This window comes from Cherax quadricarinatus, chromosome 1 (assembly GCF_038502225.1).
Source record: "Cherax quadricarinatus isolate ZL_2023a chromosome 1, ASM3850222v1, whole genome shotgun sequence".
Classification (NCBI taxonomy): domain Eukaryota; kingdom Metazoa; phylum Arthropoda; class Malacostraca; order Decapoda; family Parastacidae; genus Cherax; species Cherax quadricarinatus.
In genome coordinates, this window is record NC_091292.1 from 32,964,954 (window position 1) to 32,987,469 (window position 22,516).

Here is a 22,516-nt window from a genome sequence, read left to right on the forward strand (position 1 = left end):
ACAAAGTGAGAGAATCATTCAACAAGTGTTTTGAAAGTTCTACAATTCTTTCTAACTGAATTCCAACTATACCCACTCAACCATGTATGTACATACAAGGTGGCTCACCTTGACACTACTTAGTATTACATCAGATCCACAGGTTGAACGTGTAATCCAATAACAAACATTTTTAGTGTTCCTGGGCAGGCCCAGCAACACACTATTTGTTAGGTAAGACACATAAAATACCTGTCGGTATTTTATGCCATTTGAATGTTCAACACACTATTTATACGTGTAGCACCAACAGCCGGACTGATCAGGTCATCCATCGGGAAGCCTGGCCTGGGACCGGGCGGCAAAGGTGTAATCCTCTGAATACTCTACAGGTAGATTAAAAGATAAAGAATCTAATAAAGTGAGAGTTCAGTTGTTTTTAGCCGATGACACTGCTGTTGGGAGGTTCTGAAAATAAGTGGCAAAGGTTTGTTGACAAAGTTGGGAGGGCATATACAAGAAAGAAATTAAAAATGTGGGAGAGGTGATGAGAGTAACAAAAAAAAAAAAGTAGGTAATGAAAGACTGGAAGGAGGGAGTATTGAGGAAGTGAATGTGTTCAGATATCTGGGAGTGAACTGGTATACGGGCTGACAAAGTAAGTTATGCATAGAGAGAAAAAAAAGAGGGGGGAATGTATCAGTATATATAGTTTTTAATGTGTCAGTATACATGTTTTTCAAACGTTGCAGCGAGGAAGTTGGAGGTAATGGAGATGTCTAAGGGCAATGTATAGTGTGAATACTATGAAGAGAATTCGTATTTTGGAGATTTGGTGTGGAGTTACTAAAAGTATTATCCAGAGGGCTGAGAATGGATTACTGGACACGGAGACTGAACAAAATAAGTTGACTTGGGTGTTTAAATCAGTAGTGGAGGAAGGAACTGTAGGGGCCGTCCTAGGAATGGTTGGAGGGTATAAATAAGGTTCCGTATGAGGGGCCTGGACACCCAACAGGCGTCGTGAGCGTGTTAAACAAGCGTCGAGGCAAGTGGGTTTTATGACTACCTGCTGTTGAAGTATGATCAAAGTAATATTTATGAAGATATTCAGGGAAATAGGTTAGCCGCACTTGAGCCCGGGAGGTGGTGAGTACAGTGCTTGTACTCTGGAGGGGTGGGCATATCGCAGTTCGGAGGAGCTCTAAAAAGAGATTGGACAAATGAGTGGGAGAGGCTGAGTTTGATTGGTGTCGTGGGTACGGGAGTTAATTCTTGGGTAGCTTTGAGTAGTGGTGATTTTGATAAGGACCTGACTTGTATGGACCAGTAGGCCTCCTGCAGTGTTCCTCCATTCTTATGTTAACTGAGCTGTAATACCGCACCTTTGGCAAGACGGTGATGGAGTGATGGTGTGTCCTCTTTCTCGGGTAATCCTACTTCGGTAGGAGACGACTGGTGTCAGAAGTCAGAAATTTGCCCGCACACTAAATTAATGGGAGATGCATTAGCCATTAAATATCGAAGCCGCTGGAATTCATTACTTGAGTATTTACCACTACATCAACGTTATTAGTCCTAGAGAGAAAGATATACACCCGTACATTAAGCAAGAGCAATCATGCAACACAGCACTAGATCAATGCCTAATTAGTCTGGCCGCATGCTCAGCATATAAAGGACAGGTAACAGCCTTAACACACACTGGGTTAAGTCGCTTGTTACACTCAACTAATAAATCATATTTAGCAAAATTTTACTGATAAATTAGACATGTGCAACTCTTGGGTATCTTTATTGAGAAAACGTTTCGCCACAGTGGCTTCATCAGTCCATACAAAGGAGAATCTTGTAATAAAGTTGGTAGAATTACCGACAATATGTAAAGTAAAAGGACACAAGTGCAACTAATGTGACATTTATTGTGGCAACGTTTCGCTCTCCAGGAGCTTTATCAAGCCATTACGTAATGGCTTGATAAAGCTCCTGGAGAGCGAAACGTTGCCACAATAAATGTCACATTAGTTGCACTTGTGTCCTTTTACTTTACAAGGAGAATCTTGAAGAACAGGAGGAGAATGAGGTAATCAGTCCCTCAACCTTGAGTCGATGTGGTCAGTCCATCAATCTTGAATAGAATACAGCACATGTCTGGAGAAGCAGCTTATAAACCGTAGGCAGGAGAGGTGCAGCAGTCGTAGGTGGTGTTACATTTGTTCAATGTGGAAGTAGATCGTGCCCAAGGGTTAGGCAAGCGAAGAATTCCCAAGTATTAAGATCCCAAGAAGTTGCAGTGTGACAGGATTGTAGATGAATGGTTCAGAGAACCGACACGTTGATAAATTATACATGTGCAACTCTTGGGTATCTTTATTGGGAAACACGCCTGCTAGATGCTCGAGCTCCTACTACTTAAAACTTCTACACCAACTCCTCATGGGACGACCCCCACCCATTCTACCACCTACCTACGATTTATACACCCTTTCGGTAATCCTATTCTCTTCCAGTCTCTAAATGCCCAAACACAGCAAAAACCCTCCCGAGTTATACCTCTCGTAACTTCACAATGTCTAATTACTACCAAATGCTTTTCATAATGCCCACGTGACAGTTCACAAACATGACAGGTCTGCGGCTTCCAGCCTTCACGCTGCAATATTTGAAGCTCACACCTCACACATTAAACATTGTTGGTACACTGTACTCATGGTACATGCTCTTTTTTTCTGCCGCCATAGAAAAAACTTTCAACAGATGCTTCAACAGCCAACACTCCACCTACCTTTTCCCATTATCTGTTGCATGGTACGCCTCGTTTTCTATACACATCTGCCGACTCGTTCACGCCCTAATAAGAACATACATAAGAAAGGAGGAACACTGCAGCAGGCCTGTTGGCCCATACTAGGCAGGTCCTTTACAATTCATCCCACTAACAAACATTTGACCAACCCAATTTTCAATGCTACCCAAGAAATAAGCTCTGATGTGCAAGTCCCACTCAAATCCAACCCCTCCCACTCATGTACTTATCCAACCTGGTATAAACCTTGGTAATAAATACCGACAAGTTGGTTTAGAAAGACACGTAAGCAAACACTATGACATATTTATTAGAAAACGTTTCGGTCCTGGGACCTTGTTCAAGGTCCCAGGACCGAAACGTTTTCTAATAAATATGTTATAGTGTTTGCTTACGTGTCTTTCTAAACCAATTTATCCAACCTAAATTTGAAACTACCCAAAGTCCTAGCCTCAATAACCCAACTAGGTAGACTGTTCCACTCATCAACTACCCTATTTCCAAACCAATACTTTCCTATGTCGTGTCTGACAAGATGAACATCAAAATGGTATACAATACCGACAGGTTGTTAGGTAAGACACATATGCAACAGATAGTTCCTGACTATGGAACTGAACTTCTCCAGGCCGAGGGACTGACAACCTCAAATTCTACGACTTTAAGGGTGATGGACTGATTACATCGTCTTCACATCTCTACTGTTCCTGCCTACTTTCTGTATTCGACTGAAGAAGCCTACTGTGTAGGCGAAACGTTTCGGAATAAAGGTGTCTAACTGTTGCATATGTGTCTTACCTAACAACTTTCCTATGTCCTTTCTAAATCTAAACTTATCTAATTTAAATCCATTACTGCGGGTTCTCTCTTGGAGAGATATCCTCAAGACCTTGTTAATATCCCCTTTATTAATACCTATCTTCCACTTATACACTTCGATCAGGTCTCCCCTCATTCTTCGTCTAACAAGTGAATGTAACTTAAGAGTCTTCAATCTTTCTTCATAAGGAAGATTTCTAATGCTATGTATTAATTTAGTCATCCTACGCTGAATGTTTTCTAACGAATTTATGTCCATTCTGTAATATGGAGACCAGAATTGAGCTGCATAATCTAGGTGAGGCCTTACTAATGATGTATAAAGCTGCAGTATGACCTCTGGACTTCTGTTGCTTACACTTCTTGATATAAATCCCAGTAATCTATTTGCCTTATTACGTACGCTTAGGCATTGCTGTCTTGGTTTAAGGTTACTGCTTACCATAACCCCCAAGTCCTTTTCGCAATCTGTATGGTTAAGTTCTACATTATTTAACTTATAAGTGCTAGGGTTATGGACACTCCCGAGCTTCAGAACCTTGCATTTATCTACATTGAACTGCATCTGCCACTTTTCTGACCAAGAGTAGAGTTTGTCTAAATCCTCCTGAAGTTCCCTAACATCTACGTTTGAATCAATTATCCTACCTATCTTCGTGTCATCGGCGAATTTGCTCATATCACTAGTAATTCCTTCATCAAGATCATTGATATATATTATAAACAACAACGGGCCCAAGACTGATCCCTGTGGAACGCCACTTGTTACTGATCCCCACTCGGATTTAACCCCATTTATGGACACTCTTTGCTTCCTGTCTGTGAGCCATGATTCGATCCACGAGAGCACCCTTCCCCCAATGCCATGAGCTGCTACTTTCTTCAACAGTCTTTGGTGCGGAACTCTATCAAATGCCTTACTAAAATCTAAGTAAATAATATCAAATTCTTTATCGTGGTCAACAGCCTCAAAAGCTTTACTGAAGAAAGTTAATAAATTAGTTAGACAAGACCGGCCTCTTGTGAATCCATGCTGAGTATCATTAATCAAGCTATGCTTATCGAGATGGCTTCTTATAATCTCAGCTATAATTGACTCTAGTAATTTGCCTACAATTGAGGTCAGGCTTATTGGGCGGTAATTTGACGGTAACGACTTGTCCCCTGTTTTAAAAATAGGAATTACATTAGCCATCTTCCACATATCAGACACTGCACCTGTTTGAAGAGATAAATTAAAAATATTAGTTAATGGTTCACAGACTTCCATTTTGCATTCCTTTAGAACCCTTGAAAAAACCTCATCAGGACCCGGTGACTTATTTTGCTTCAGTCTGTCTATCTGCTTCACAACCATTTCACTAGTGACTGTGATGTTACATAATTTATCTTCTGATCCACTATAAAAATTAATTACCGGAATATTATTAGTGTCTTCCTGTGTAAAAACCGAGAGAAAATAATTATTTAAAATCGAGCACATTTCATTCTCTTTGTCAGTAAGATGCCCATAGTTATTTTTAAGGGGACCTATGTTAGGCAAGACACATATGCAACAGTTAGACAACTTTATTCCGAAACGTTTCGCCTACACAGTAGGCTTCTTCAGTCGAATACAGAAAGTAGGCAGGAACAGTAGAGATGTGAAGACGATGTAATCAGTCCATCACCCTTAAAGTCGTAGAATTTGAGGTTGTCAGTCCCTCGGCCTGGAGAAGTTCAGTTCCATAGTCAGGAACTATCTGAAGAGTAGTAGTAGTAGTAGTAATAGTAGTAGTGAGAGGCAACTGAGAGGTCATGTCCCTCTCAGATCCAACCCTTCTCACTTGAAAAGCTTGTTCAAGGTGTTTTCTGTATCAAGATGCCACGTGTTGCAGTGTCTGACAAGATGAACATCAAAATGGTATACAATACCGACAGGTTGTTAGGTAAGACACATTTGCAACAGTTAGACAACTTTATTCCGAAACGTAGGCTTCTTCAGAAGCCTACTGTGTAGGCGAAACGTTTCGGAATAAAGTTGTCTAACTGTTGCATATGTGTCTTACCTAACAACCTGTCGGTATTGTATACCATTTTGATGTTCAAGGGGACCTATCTTATCTCTGACTTTTGTTCTATAGACCTGGAAAAAACTTTTTGGGTTAGTTTTAGAATCCCTAGCAACTTTAATTTCATAGTCCCTTTTAGCTTTTCTTATCCCCTTTTTAATGTCCCTCTTAATGTCAATATACTGATTCATAAGATGACCCTCGCCTCTTTTGATACGCCTATAAATTCCTTTCTTATGCCCTAGTAGATATTTCAGCCTATTATTCATCCATTTTGGGTCATTTCTATTTGATCTTATTTCCTTATAAGGGATAAACGTTCTTTGAGCAGCATGTATTGTGTTCAGAAAACTGTCATATTGATAGCTCTCCTCGTTACCCCAGTCAACAGATGATAAGTGTTCTCTAAGCCCATCGTAATCTGCTAAGCGAAAATCTGGGACTGTTACTGAGTTATCCCTACTATCATACTTCCATTCAATTCTGCATGTAATTGATTTGTGGTCGCTAGCACCCAGTTCCTCTGAAACTTCTAAATTATTAACAAGGGATTCATTGTTTGCCAGAACTAAGTCAAGCAGGTTATTACCCCTTGTAGGTTCTGTCACAAACTGCTTCAAAAAACAATCCTGAACTACTTCTAAGAAATCGTATGATTCTAAATTCCCAGTCAAGAAATTCCAATCAATATGACTAAAGTTAAAGTCTCCTAGAATTACTACATTATCGTGCCTTGTGGCCCTAACAATTTCCTCCCATAGTAGTCTCCCCTGGTCCCTATCTAAATTTGGGGGACGGTATATCACACCTAAAATTAATTTTTCATGTCCCTCTGAAAATTCTATCCAAACAGACTCTGTATGTGTTACTTCAGACTTAATACCCGTTTTTATGCAACAGTTCAAGCGATCTCGGACATACAATGCCACCCCACCTCCCTTCCCGATACTTCTATCTACTTGGAACAATTTAAAACCCTGAATGTGACATTCTGCAGGCATGTCCCGACTTTTTGAATTAAACCACGTCTCAGTAATGGCAAATACATCTATGTTACCTGCACTGGCAACTAGTCTCAACTCGTCCATCTTATTCCTAGCACTGCGACTATTTGTGTAATAAATATTTAATGACCCTCCTATCTCTTTACCCTTCCTGCTCCTTTCTGTTATTCCACTAAACCTATTACTGTCATTGTCAATTAGTGCCACTGGCTTTCCAATATCCTCCTCATTTTGCCTATTACTAGTTTTCCTAGTACTCATGTTACTACCCTGCGACTTCACAGTTTTCCCGCCAAAACCCATACCACTAACTATTCCTAGTTTAAAGACCTAACAGCTCCCTCCACTGCGTTGGCCAGTGCTCCCACCCCACACCTAGACAAGTGAACCCCATCCCTGGCATACATGTCATTTCTGCCATAGAAGAGGTCCCATTTGTCAATGAATGTTACCGCATTTTCCTTACAGTATTTGTCCAGCCAGCAATTGACACCAATTGCTCTGGACAACCATTCATTTCCAACTCCTCTCCTTGGCAAAATGCCACATATGACAGGTTTCCCACCCTTCTTCCTAATTATCAAAATACATTCAATTCCACCATACTCCCTCCTTCCAATTTATCCAGTTTTCATTGCATAAACTATTATTTTTCATCACCATGTTCTTCTTTGTTCATTTATTTTTTAATTTCATCCAAGTACATAATAGCCTAAACTCCCCCAGCAACCTTTGCAACTTCTCCCAAAAGAAGAGTCATCCTCAAAATGAATAACCCTGACAATTCCCATATTGCATCAGATTCATCATCATAATCTCACGTTCCCAACACCCTACCATTCACTTTTTACTACATCATCTACAATTATATTAATCATGGTAACATTGCAAATCTCTTGGAAAGTAGTCCTTCTCACCTACATAACCTGAGTTTCACTCTCGTTAACATTCTTTATAATAGCCTATTCCATACACTTGAAACCTCTACCGAATTTCTGCTACCCATCCTTCTGCCTTCTCTAAGTCCACAAAAGCGCCAAATGTCTTTGTACTGCTCACTTGTATTTTTCAATGTAAACACTTAGTCTACACATCCCCTAACCTTCCAAAATCCTCATCGTTCCTCAGCAATCCCACCCCTATCTCTTTCAAAAAGAATTCTGCTCTAAAAGTTACCCGGAATACTCGAAAGACTTATTTCCTTATAATTCTTCTGTCTCTTTCCTTCCCCCCCTCCCCCTACATCTACCCACCTACACAGAAATTATGTATGCTCTGCTAATTCTTAGATACCTTCCTTCTCTCGTGTATATACTGTATTTAACATACACCAACTACTCCTAATCCACTGCCTCACGCATTATTTTCAATCCACTCTGGTTCATGACGCCTGCCAGATTATAATTATAATCATGGGGAGCGCTAAACCCGTAGGATTATACAGCGTATGTGGGGGGATGGAAGGTATTCAGGCTCAATTCAGGGAACCGGAGCAGATCCAATTCCCTAGATCAAGAGCCCCTCACTAAAATCAAGAAACCTTCCTTGAGGGGTACGCCTGCCAGATATTATTCCTCCCTGCCCAAATGCATGATATCACTGCCTCTGTCATCATTTAGTAACGCTTCAAGATTCTCTGGATTTTTTTTCGGTCCTTTCCTCTCTGTCTCCCTTTAATTTTAAACTACCCAGTCAACTTAGTTTCCAGGCTCTCAGTTTATTCAGTTCAGATACCTGGGTGTTAGCAGGCTGTTAAATGTTTCATTTTTGAGGTGGTGTATAACTTACATAGGCCTGGCCTTGGAGATGAGCTGCAGCAGGATAACTGCCCCTGTCAGTTAATTTCATATACGAAGAATGTAAACATACTGGGTGGGGTACGCCTTATTAGAAAGATGGGGAGCCGTATAGCGAGTTTTGGTCATAATTTGAAATTACCGTATTAGCAGAACGTCTTAAGTCGAAACGCCGTAAAGCGGGGCCCTACTGTATAAGGCCCTTGACACTGTCGATTCCCACAGGATGGGTATGGGGGGGCATAATAAAGATATTAAACAACACTGTCCATTTAACAAGACAAACGAACCTACAATTTTAATTATATGGTGATGAATCAATCTTGTTCCATATTTTTAACAGGTAAAGCATTACTTCATTTATATTTCTACACCATGCAACCAAGCAATGGTTATATACTTTTTTTTTTTTGCGGCTATGTGGACGAAGAATTATCAAGAGATTACGTGCTCCACTTTGCCCTACACAAAATAAAACTGCTCCTTACCCCTCAAGTAAAAAAAGTGTTCCTCGCAAACTATTCTCAAGTTATCTAAAAAAAAAAAAAAATTAGCTGGTTTCACCAGCTTACTTCACAGTGATCCCTACCATCAGTTCCACCGAGGCCATGCAGCAATCATGTGTACAGGTAACGTCATGCATCTTTCATCATGTTCGTGAATAAATTTACTCAAGCGTTCGTAGAGGCCTGTGCACACAGTTACCAAGACATCTTGCAATCGTAATTTGTTAAGACTTGAGACTCTCGCTACAATCCATGTTTAAAACGCCAAAGTAAAAAATCAGCTTCGACTATTACTGTACTACTGTGATCGAGTTTTACAGGTCAACAAAGCATTTTCTGCATTAAGAAATGAAACTTCAGCCACTTGGTATTATCTCCTTAATGGCAAACCCAAATATTCACTAAAACAATACACGGAATAAGTATATTTTAATACATATATAACCATGAACAAACGATAAATTCAAATATTTCACTTCTCGATGATTAAGGTTTTAGATAAAATAGCTAAAATTCATGGATAAATAAGAGGTTTAAAAACAACACTAACAGATCTTCATGCAGCAACACCTAGGAGAGATTAGGGCGCCACCTAGGAAAGGTTTGGTTAGAAGGGTTGATTAGGTTCGCTATATTGGATAGGTTAGATTTGGCTAAACTTGTCCAGGTTAGTCTGTGCAGGCTGTCAACCCTAAACTTTCTTCTGTAATGCACTCGTCGTTGTGAGGATAGGACATTGATTTATCATATATCTTTACTATATGAAGAACATAGTAGTATCAACAGGGCGATATGAACATCCATGCAACATCAATAGGGCGATATGAAGCCAAGTACCATCAGCAGGGTGAAATGAAGCCAAGCAGCATCAGCAAGGTATGAACAGTCGGGCAGCATCAATAGGATATAAACAGCCACTCGGCATGGGAAAGGTTATGAAGCGGGAGTGAGCAACAAGAGGCAACAACACAGTAGTGTAGGACACTTGCCTTGCGGTCCAGGGTGGTGGTGTCAGTCTTGGGGCCACCGTCACACACCTGCAACAACCCACCAAGTTACTACCTCCACAAGCAACAGCACTCACCTGCCGACCTCGCCTGCTCACATTATGTACATTGTATTATATTCATGGAGAACTGCTAAACCCGCAGGAGTCATGTTGAGCCTGGGAAAGGGGGGATGGTAATCGAGAGCCCTTCACCAGCTTAAAGGTATCCCACTAAATGAATATGGGAATACACACGTTATTTTATCATTATATTTACAATTACCTCGTCGAATGTCGCTAGATTCTCATGGCTAACTAGTCATTGCATAACCAGAAGGTCCAATGTATATTATGTACATAAACAAGGAAGTGACAGGACTATAATTACACTATTTTGATTTAGGTGACAAATTTCATGATGGAAAGAGTCTGCTGTATTTACAAAGAACTTTAACCTATGGAAAACATTCAACACAAAAAGTCGTCACAAGTTTTATTCTCTATGTGCGGGTTATTTGTGTATTGTTCCAGTCACGGTATTGTGCCTTTATGTTCTTTAAACAAAAGAATAATATACAATCTCGCACAATAACACTCCCAAGAGAAAAAAACAAATTCGTTAACATTAACAAAAAATTACACAACTATAAGAACAATTAAAATCAAGGTCAAAGAACACCTAAAAATTTCCCCCAGGTACCTCAGTAATAGTAACATCCACGACTCTGAGGAAAGACAGGCTCAAGCCGCGGGTGAACACTTAAAAATGTTCCCCATAATCAGCAGCATACCAGAAGTCTCACGGGCAGGAGTACCTGCAAACTGATGCCTGAAGCGTCACACACGTAGGAACACCTGCAAAGAGGTGCTTCAATTTAAAGAATCTTCTCCATGAATTATAAAAATTCAAATTGTACGTTTGGGAAAGCGCTAAATCCATAGGGAGCTAAACAGCGGCTGGGGAATGGGAGCAATTTAGATCAAAGTGAAGGATAGCTCTAATTCCTTGAATCAAGAGCCCTTTACTGACTTAGGGCACCTTTCCTTGAAGGGTCATTTAGAATTAGTTAAAGCAAATTCTACGTTTTACAGAATCTTGTACAGTTTGTTGCTAGTCTAAGGCCCTGCAACACTATCATTTACACGTTAAATTACCATGAACTCTGCCCACTACCACTGAGAAAAAAGGCTGAAGAGGACACTTCATAACAGCCTCTTCATTACCCCAGACCACAATATGCCTCAGATACCACCAGAACACACATTGTAGTGGAGCCTGAAGGACCAGCCAAGAACCAATATTTTTTGGGCCACAGGATGGACAATAGGAGGTTGTGCCTGAGCCAGAGGTGTGGAAGCCAATGGAAAAAAACTTAGAGTGAGCATCAGGGAAAGAACAAAGAAAAGTCTGGAGTTCAGCATTGATTACTGATAACTGTATACAGTGTTCCTTTAGCCTGTAACCATTCTCACTCTTCAGCTCAGTGACAACAATCCCTGAACCCCAAATTGAATCATGCTACAAGAAAAGGTCATCCTTGACGTTAAGCGCATCTAGAAACATTCAGAGAGATGATCCTACCTTCTAAACGGAAGTAACGTAAAAGCCAGAACAAATACAAGGGCAAACAATATAGCTGTCCACAGAAGGGCAACACGGCGCAGGGTGCGCCTCTAGCTGCAATGGCAGTGCAAGAGATTGCCAGACATGCACCCAGGATGAAACAAGTAGCACAAACCCACCCAGCTTACGGCTCTCTGGGGTCAACACGTTCAGTTAACAGCAGAATCCTCAAAGAAACTGGATACAGGATACGCAACAGCGCAGGCTGCACGAGAGCCTATATATACTGCACAGGGGCATGAACAGGATGATGGTCCGCAATGTGCGCTCCAGAGGTGATAGCGAAAAACCAAAATATAGAAGGGGTGGCGAGATATGGGGAAAGGAATCGTGGATGTGGGTAGGAAATGGGACGTTCAGCGTCAGGAGAAAGGGAATGAAGAGAAAGCGAGGAGGAAAAACAAGTAATGATGGTAGGCAAGTCCAGAGAGCAGTCATCCAGCCGAGGAGAAAGTAGCTAGGATTGTACGTGTCATCCAGGTTGGGGCCGGCCGCTGGAGATCCTCTCTCACCTCAGTGATTTCTACCCGTCACCGCCGCCATCACGCACCTTGCAAGGTGACGACGACTACACTCCAGAAACACAATAAATCTCCCACTGTAGCCTCCATGATCGCCAGCACCTGCACTCACACTCCAACACAAACTTGCTCCCTCACACGAGATGTGCCTGGTGAAATCTTGGGACATTAAACATGTTAAGTACTATGTATGGTATACATGTAAAAAAAAAAAATATGCACAGTTGAATTTACAAGGTAACAGCAGTTATCCTACCTCGGATCATTTCAAAGCTAAGACAGCTATCTGTGGTATACTAACGCCTCCCTCCCCCGGGATGCGACCCATAACAGTAACATCCAGGTACCTACTTACTGCTAGGGGCACAGGTATAAGGAAACCTGCCCAACGTTTCTACTCGTGCCGGGGATCGAACCACGAACCCCTCAGTATGCGAGATAAGAGTGCTACCAGCCGAGGAAATATGACGTCCTTTTAATACTGTGAAAAATACAACTTTGGTAACTTTGCCCAGTCACTGCCTGCACACACCTAAGATATGTTTCCTGGCCAGACGATACCTACCCACCTTCACCTACCAAGGTACCACCCTCCCTCCCTCCCTCCCTCCCATCCTTTCAATCAAGAGGATCTACAGCCTACTCTGTACCACTGGCTTGTCTACATCCCAACCTGATGGTCCACTAAAAGTCTCCCATCCTAACTGTCCCGCCACACTAACTTCAGCGCAGCTGCCAAATGGATGCCACTCAAACAGTATGCTCCACCCCTCCTTCCCCTCAATCCCCATACACGTTTAACAAGTATATACAAGTGGGACATCTTCACAAGCATCTCTTAAAAACGATACCCGTCCCTCTCTCATTAAATCATATTCCCTGAGTTTATTCTGTCGCTTGTCCCCAGACACAGCTGGGACTTAACTATCTGAAGTGAACAAGTTGTCTAACCACAAGTACTAACACTTAACAGCCCACAGGGTTAAGTTATAGTGCACTAGCAAACTGGCTATTTTTGTTACAAGTTTCTACGAACTCAAGATTTACAGGTTTGTTCACTAAGCGGGATGTATGGAGAAGCAGACTACACTGTCTAGACGCTGGTGTTACCTTAGGTGATAACAGTACTCACTTCATGGAAACGTCAAAGTGCCACATCTGACACTTAGAAATATTCCTTTTTTTTTAATGTTAAAGAAAACGTATACCAGACTGATCATGAAAATGTGTGTAATGTCTGCCTTCTTGCAAGCTCTCTCTAACAAGGACTGACGACACGGTCCCCCAAGACTCGTATCGTCTCAAGTCTCACAAGTGGTTTGTACAACACTGTCAGAGAAAAATTGTAAACGGTAGTAAATATCAATTACAAATTACGTGATTGTTGGTCATGGGTATGCTTATTAACCATAAGTTAGCTATCCCTGAATTTCCCCACTCAGTATTGTGGCCACGTGACTTGGGGGTTAATTACAGAAACAAGTATCGCCAGAGGATCTGGCGCAGAGATTCGTATCCACGATTCGTTTTAAGGCCTCTCAAATCCGTTGTTAACTGCCAGGTAACGTTGGGAAACAGTGTGGGACTCAAGAGATGGCTACCAGCGTCCTTCCTCTAGTTCACTGGAGGACCGCTAGGTCTATCTAATTTTCCCTACTCATTTCTATCTAATGTAAGCATATTAAAGCCTAAAACTGCATATTTTAATTCTATTATTAGTTCTAACACTTTAATTCTAATTAAACCCTGTAATCTACCAAATTATTGTAAACATATCAATAATAATGTGCTGACTCGTGATTTCGCTACTCGTTTTGCTGGCATAGGTACTAAAACATCTATGGTTTTATTTACAATGGTCCCAATTGGATTTATTTGAGCTTAATAAATTCCCACACTGGTATACTAAGAATAAATTCCCAATCCCACTGCATACATTTTACTCCAGTCACATGTTATCAGTTCAGATCATTCTCCTTTCCATGAAGCGTGGCTGGGACCAGGATTTTTTGTTGTCAGTTTAACTAAACTGAGGATAACGAAAAGTCTTAACATATTTCGAAAAAAAAATTATGACTATTTTAAGACGGTGTAACAGATGGCAAATAACTTTCAGTTACATATAATTTTGACAAATCCCGAGTGTGTGTGTTCCGGTGTGACGGACAGTAAACTACCAGACCGGGAGGAGACTGACAGCAAGTCGAACCTCGAGGCACAATGTTGTGGCTAGTAAAGCAGGCCTATAAGAAAGTTTATTTAGTCACAGGTACACACAAGTAGTCATATATGGTGTAGATTACCGAGGATAACCCAAAGAAGCCAAAGTGACTTATTTCCCTTCTTAAGCATACGAAGCTTCTTTATTTAAAAATATATATATAAAAAAACCGCTATGATGTAGCCCAAATTGCTTTGTATAACTCAGGAGAGCAAAGTAACTAAGAATTAATATTACTTAAAGTCGAGGGTAAAGCCAAGAAAAACAAAACATCAGGAACAATCAGTCTTTTGTGAATACGCGAGAAGAGGCACTGGGGGGATGGGGGGGGGGTGAACCAGTACAAGTTCTTACTAGAACCCAACTGGTGGTTCTACTACAATATAGCAGTGTAAATATTTGAAATCCAAATTTTATGGCATTGATCCTATTCCTTATATTCTTATTAAGATCATTTTCATACATATTTGAAACACTTACGTTTCACAGTAAAACTTTTTATTTGACATTTAAACTTTCAATATTCCCAGTAACCTTCACTTAAGTTTTAAAACTATGCTTCCAATAATTTAAAACTATCTGCTACACAAATATTTTACATAAATAGCCTGACACTTAAATAATTTAATTGTAAAATTGTAATTTCAGTTTTGAAAATACAATAATATATACGTTGTACAAAACAATGAAATTTGAAGTTTTCACTTCAAATAATATTGCAGTATTTGTGACCAGACAAAATAGTGTGAATACGCACATCTTAACTATGTATTCCAATAACATTACAGCCAATATTCTCAACTTACTATCTTTGTAAGGTCGCCATCAGTGTTGACAAGCAGATGAAACAACCATTAAGTTCTGACATCTGCCAACAGTGTACTATGAAGTGTGATCGAACACTTTTGCCGACCGATACCAAGTGAACCGTTGTTTACGAGTAAACAGTGTCGGCATCCACCGCCTACTAACTACATACATCGAGAGTGAAAGCAGACCTCACGTGTGCAATCTTCTTCTCTGTCGTTATATATTAATATTAATCTCAGTCCCGGCTGGTTTTCTATCCTTGGCTGCCTCCAGTACATTTTAAAATTCTTGGATCAAGAACAGTCGTGACTTGATCTAACCTTTACTGACTCCTCATCTTTGACCTGGCTGCTCTTACGGTTCTCTCATCTCATTCGTGACTTAATGATTTAGGACGTAATGAAACTTCGTGCAGTTTTTAATTTCCAATTTGTTAGGTGTGAAGTTCCCTTTTATAAGTGTGGAGGTTTATTTACTGCACGACAGCCATGAGTCAACCATTTATCAGCAAACATTGATGCTTCCAACCCAAGGATAGATCAGTGCTATGTGTATACGACGTGCATCCTGCCTATGTACATTGTACATACAATGTACACACCTTTGTGGACTGATGAAGCCACTGTGTGACTAAACGTTTCCACAAAGATACTCAAATATTGCACATGTGTAATTTATCAACTTGTTGGTTCTCTGAACCAGTTATGTACACCTTTGAACACAATAACACCCTTCACCTTATTTATACAGGCTCTCTTCCCCTCCCATTAAGCTAGGTAATGCCTGACGATATCTCATTACCCTAACGAAGTCTTCCCCATCCTGGGTGATGGAATATGATAGTGAGAACAAAAGCTATCACAGAAATAGGACTGCAGCACACTGCTGATGTGTCCAATTTTGACGAATAAAAAAAAATGCCTTCTCTTGCTATGCGCACACACGCAAGCAACTCTGGCAACGATATTTAGAAACTAGCTTTGAGTAGTGTTACATGCTTTGGCGCACACGTGCACGCTGGCACACACGTGCACGAGGCGGACACGGGTATATACCCAGTTACTAAAAGACCTCAGCACTTTAATCCTGAGCTTATCGCCAGCTTTAATAAAATTCAGTATTGTAGCGGAGATGGGTAGGCTACACAAATAACCCGCATATAGCGAAAGGAACTTACTACTACGTTTCGGTCTGACTTGGACCATTTACAAAGTCTCTTCCACAAGATCTCTGTAACCTTCTCTCCACCTTTGCTTTTGACACTGCTCACCTGAATTCACAAATTCATTCTTCTACACTACATGGGTAGGCTACTTGGGGAGGGGGTAACAAGAGAGCGAGGGAAGGGAGGCGACGGGAATGACCCCAGAATACCCTCCAGGTTTGTAGCCTGGCTGTGGTTTGTACGTTGAACTACATGCGGCCAGCAGTAACAAGACTGGCTGATCAGGCTTTGATCCACCAGGAGACCTGGTCCGAGACCGGGCCGTAGGGGCGTTCATTCACGGAAACATCCTTCAGGAAGGATGACAGAGCGTGGGTGTTGGGGGGATGTTGGGGGGGCGGTGTTGAGGGTCAGGTATACCAACAACTACTTAACCACACAACGCTCATAACCCGAGAAATAGACAAGCAACAGTAAATACAAGAATAAAAATAAACAAAAAACTGAACACGAACACTGGCTTTAGTCAAGACGGAATTCGATAAATTGCTCAAATCAGTTCCTAATCAGCAAGGCTGTGGTGCATGCGTTGGACTGCAGTCGGCGGACACAAACAGCCTGATCAATCAGGCCAGCAAACCACCAGGAAGCCTGGTCTGGGACCAGGCTACGGGTCTGCGGAAAAGACTACAGGTAACAAATACTACATCAGGCTAAAATAACTAGCATCAGTTAAAAAAACAAACAGTAATATCAAAATACTGATCAAAGTTACTAGAGATCCCTACAGGCACATCTTTAATTAGAAAAATCGAGGAGAAGAAAAGGTCTAAGCCGTGGACAAATATATGTTCTATAGTATTTAGGTGTCACGTAGCCCGACTGCTAACGCACTCGGCTCATACAGTGACGTCCGTGATTTGATCCTCGGTACGAGTGGAAACAATTAGCACGTATTTTCTTATGAAACGTGCAGTACCCGTTCACCTAGCAGTAAAATGGGTACCTGGGTGTTAGTCGACTGGTGTGGGTCGCATCCTGGAGATAAAATTTACCTAATTTGTCCGAAATGCTCTGCAAAAACAAGCAGCTTTCTGTACAGTAGTATGTCATTGATGTCATCTAGGCTTGTATACAATGAACATGTAATTATCGAAATAAAGATCATAATTATTATAGTCTACAGTTTGCGGCATGTCTCAAGCTACTCGGAGGTGGAGAGGGAGGAGGCAGGAGCACCCGCGAACAAGTGGTTTTGGTATGGGTGAAGTGTGCACAATTGTCTTTCAACAGATTCGTCGCAAAGTGAAAACTCTTGTTGAAAGAGGACCCACCACCCACGTCCTGCCAAACCCCGTATAACTTGTTCACAGTCTGCAGGATCCACTGGGCCGGTTTGGGGACGGGGGGAGGGAAGGGAGGGTAAGGCAAGTGTGAGGATGAAGAACAGGAATTTGATGTCTGATTAGAAAGAGTACTTGTCACTGGCCTAATTCCATAGTTCTTGGGGTGAAAAAAAAAGGAGGAGGCAAGGTAGGTCCTCACTCAACATACAAGTAAAATCTCCCTTTAGAGATTACCAACAGTCCAAGAGTACAACTACAGAACTTAGGAGGAGGAGAAGCAGGAGGAGGAGAAGCAGGAGGAGGAGAAGCAGGAGGAGGAGGAGAAGCAGGAGGAGAAGAAGCAGGAGGAGAAGAAGCAGGAGGAGGAGAAGCAGGAGGAGAAGAAGCAGGAGGAGAAGAAGCAGGAGGAGGAGGAGAAGGAGAAGCAGGAGGAGGAGGAGGAGGAGGAGGAGGAGGAGCAGGAGGAAGAGGAGCAAGAGGAGGAGGAGTAGGAGGAGGAGGAGGAGGAGGAGCAGGAGGAGAAGGAGAAGCAGGAGGAGGAGGAGAAGCAGGAGGAGGAGGAGAAGCAGGAGGAGGAGGAGAAGCAGGAGGAGGAGGAGAAGCAGGAGGAGGAGGAGAAGCAGGAGGAGGAGAAGCAGGAGGAGGAGGAGCAGGAGGAGCAGGAGGAGCAGGAGGAGCAGGAGGAGCAGGAGGAGCAGGAAGGGACAGGAGGGAGTAGGGGTATGGATGAGCTAGGACGTGAGGACGCAGGAAAAATACTCTTACGTTGGTGAGAGGAGTGGGTAAAGAGGGCTTAACCCAGCTGAGTATGATCCAGGAGTGTTAAGCCGAGGTTCATCTGACCACTGCATAGATGCTTGGTACAATGATCAAGGAGGTTACATGCTTCAGATGAATACTGCACTTGTACAGTCACTCGTGCACCTTTATGATGTGTGTAAACCAGACAATATTGCCAGTAACAAACTGGTGAGGATGAGAGACGACATTCTTAGCGTTTTGTTTATCTTCCTTGAGGATGAGACCAACAACGCTAACTCCCAGGTATATATTTACCATTTACCTGAATATGAGCAACAGGTGAAAGTCTTTCCCACAAGTCTCTCCCTACCAGGAATCGATCCCGGGTTCTCTTTGTCATGAGCCGAAAGCTCTAGCACGGCGAGCTAAAGCCTCGCTGGGATGTCCTTAAAAATGAGGTAAAAAAAAAAATGAATACTGGCACACTATAAAGCAACGAGAGGCGGAGAGTCACTCCCTCACCACCACATTGTTGTCACCCACCCACCCACCACAAAGCCTCCCCCTCAAACCACACAATTACCGTTTCCTGACATTGTATAGCATTTTTTTTTCAAGATTAATTTTCCTTTGCGCATTTTGGACACTAGTTTAAAAGTTGTAAGGCTACACACATACACACTAGACCTTGTATTCACCTTGTGTAGTTCGGACATTGAGGATATCATGTATGAAAGGCCCCTAGGAGGTAGTGATCATGTGGTTCTATGCTTTGACTATAGTTGAGCTACATGTGGAGAGTAGCAAGAATAGGACGAGAAAAACCAAACTACAAAAGGGGGGACTACACAGGCATGAAGAACTTCCTGCAAGACGTTCAGTGGGAGAGAGAACTGGCAGGAAAACCTGTAAAAGAAATGGACTATGTGACAACAAAATGCAAGTAGGCAGAGGAGAGGTTTGTTCCCAAGGAAAACAGAAATAATGGGAAGACCAGAACGAGTCCTTGGTTCACCCAAAGGTGTAGGGAGGCAAAAACAAAGTGTACTAGAGAATGGAAAAGGTACAAAAGACAAAGGACCCAGGAAAATAGAGAGATCAGCCGAAGAGCCAGAAACGAATATGCACAGATAAGAAGGGAGACTCAGCGACAATACGAAAATAACAGAATCGAAAGTCAAGCCTGACCCGAAGCTGTTGTATAGCCACAGCAGGAGGAAAACCAACAGTCAACGACCCAGTAATCAGACTGAGGAAGGATGATCCGGAGTTCACAAGAAAAGACCAAGAGGTATGCGAGGAGCTCAACACGAGATTTAAAAAAGTATTTACAGTGGAAACCGGCAGGACTCCAGGAAATCAGAACAGGGAAGTACACCAACAAGTATTGGATGAGGTACGCATAACCGAGGAGGTGAGGCTGCTATGTGAACTTGATACCTCAAAGGCGGTGGGACCAGACATCTCTCCATGGGTCCTTGGAGAGGGAGCAGAGATGCTGTGTGTGCCACTAACAAAGATCTTAAACGCGTCCATTGAAACTGGGTAACTCCCCGAGGTATGGAAGATGGCAAATGCAGCCCCAATTTTTAAAAATGAGACACGAGGCATTAAACTACAGAACTGTGTCACTAACGTGTATAGTAAGCAAAGTCGTGGAGAAGATCATCAGGAGAGTGGAGGAGTACATGGAAAGAAACCAGTGTATAATCGACAACCAGCACGGTTTCAGGGAAGGAAAATCCCGTGTCACAAACCTACTGGAGTTTTATGACAAGGTGACAGAAGTAAGACAAGAGAGAGAGAGGGGTGGATAGACTGCATTTTCTTGGACTGCAAGAAGGCCTTCGACACAGTTCCTCACAATAGGTTACTAGAAGAGCTAGAGGATTAGGCACACAACAGGAAAGGCATTGCAATGGATCAGAATACCTGACAGGGAGGCAACAGTGAGTCACGGTACGTGACGAGGTGTCGAGTGGGCGCCTGTGACAAGCGGGGTTCCACAGGGGTCAGTCCTAGGACCTGTGCTGTTTTTGATATATGTGAATGACATAGCGGAAGGGATAGACTCAGAAGTGTCCTTGTTTGCAGATAATGTGAAGTTAACGAGGAGAATCAAATCGGTCGAGGATCAAGCAGGACTACAAAGAGACCTGGACAGGCTACAAGCCTGGGTCAGCAACTGGCTTCTTGAATTTAACCCTGCCAAATGCAAGTCATGAAGATCGGGGAAGGGCAAAGACCGCAGACACAGTATAGTCTAGGTGGCCAAAGACTGCAAACCTCACTCAAGAAAAGTGATCTTGGGGCGAGTATAATACCGACCACATCTCCTGAGGTGCACATCAATCAGATAACTGTTGCAGCGTACGGGCGTCTGGCAAACCTAAGGATAGCGTTCCGATACCTCAGTAAGGAATCGTTCAAGAACCTGTACACAATTTACGTCAGGCCCATACTGAAGTATGCAGCACCAGTTTGGAATCCACACCTGGTCAAGCACGTCAAGAAGTTAGAGAAAGTGCAAAGGTTTGCAACAAGACTAGTCCCAGAGCTAAGAGGACTGTCCTACGAAGAAAGGTTAAAGGAAATTGGCCTGACGAAACTGGAGGACAGGAGGGTCAGGGGAGACATGATAACGACATATAAAATACTGCACAGAATAAACAAGGTGGACTAAGACGAGATGTTCCAGAGATGGGACACAGAAACAAGAGGTCACAATTGGAAGTTGAAGACTCAGATGAGTCAAAGGGATGTTAGGAAGTATTTCTTCAGAGTTGTCAGGCAGTGGAATAGCCTAGAAAGTGACGTAGTGGAGGCGGGAACCATGCACTGTTTTAAGACGAGGTTTGATAAAGCTCATGGAGCAGAGAGAGAGAAAAGACCCAGTAGCAATCAGTGAAGAGGCGGGGCCACAAATAGGCGAGTACAAATAGGTAAGCGCACGCGCACACACACGCGCACGCACGCACACAGTGTATGCGCAAAAATTGCAATTTAGTGATACACAAATGCAAAACCATGGGCAGGTTGAATGACAGCTCTAGGACCCTAGTGTTGCAATCAACACATCAGGAGGTTACAATGTCGCACAAAGGATTTCAAAGCAAATACGTTCAGAGGAAGCGTAACTGCACGTATTTGCTTGGAATTCATTCTCATTTCTGCAACACTGCAAGCTCTTGATTTGTTGATTGCAACATGAAAGGCCTAGAACTATTCATTCTCCTCCTGTATGTTCTAACCTCACAAGCTATTTTTATATCAATGCACCACGAGGAAACAAGTGTGTGTGTGTGTGTGAGAGAGAGAGAGAGAGAGAGAGAGAGAGAGAGAGAGAGAGAGAGAGAGAGAGAGAGAGAGAGAGAGAGAGAGAGAGAGAGAGAGAGAGAGAGAGAGAGAGAGAGAGAGAGAGAGAGAGAGAGCAAAGTGTAAGAAAAAGGAGAAAGAAAATGCAAGAGAAAGAGGCAGGAGGTGTATCATCTTGAATTGTTGGACCAAGAAGAGGTTGTGGACACAAGTTGAGCCCAAGACTGCGGAGTAGATGTGCAGACCAGCTAGCAGCACCTCTATCTATTTGCACTGCCTAGCAGTGTAAATGACCTCTGTGGAAATAGGCAAATGTAGTCCCTGCTCACAAAAAGAGCAGAGCAGAAATCAGCATCTACAGACCAGTGTCATTTCAGTCAATCACTGGCAAGACTTAATAATCTCACGCAAATGATAATTTTTAGACTACCACTCGTATTTGCACTAAATGGCACCACAATGGATGAATCCAAAGTCAGTCGTGTAATGGCACTGGACATTGCTGGTGCTTTTGACCGAGTATGGCACCAGGGACTCTTGGCAAAACTGCATGCACTGGAAATTGCAGGCTCTACATTGTCTTCTCAGTGATTAACTTCAAGGTAGATGTCTAAGTAGTTTTCAAAGGGATAGTCAGTAAGACATCCTATTGGTGCAAGCGTTCCACGGGAAAGTATGCTTAGGCCATTGTTATGGAATGTCTACTTCAATGATCATCTCATCCCAGAATCCCATGCATATGGTATCAGCCTGGGGTAAACGATGGCAGGTCACATTTGCTCCTGAGAAAAGTGATTATGGTTTCTAGGCACCATGATGGTAAT

The 22,516-nt window shown here is 42.4% G+C and overlaps 1 protein-coding gene across 2 annotated transcripts in view; it reads right to left on the bottom strand.

The window, feature by feature from the left end:
- rt (Protein O-mannosyltransferase rt) overlaps nt 1-22,516 on the bottom strand; it is a 177,102-nt gene that overhangs the window by 150,097 nt on the left and 4,489 nt on the right. The window contains exon 2 of one of the 2 annotated variants that reach the window (XM_053775319.2): nt 9,951-9,998. The exons of the other annotated variant lie outside the window; for it this stretch is intronic. Coding sequence (XP_053631294.2) covers nt 9,951-9,998 — 48 coding nt within the window. The remainder of the gene's footprint in view (nt 1-9,950; nt 9,999-22,516) is intronic. 2 annotated transcript variants of the gene reach the window in all.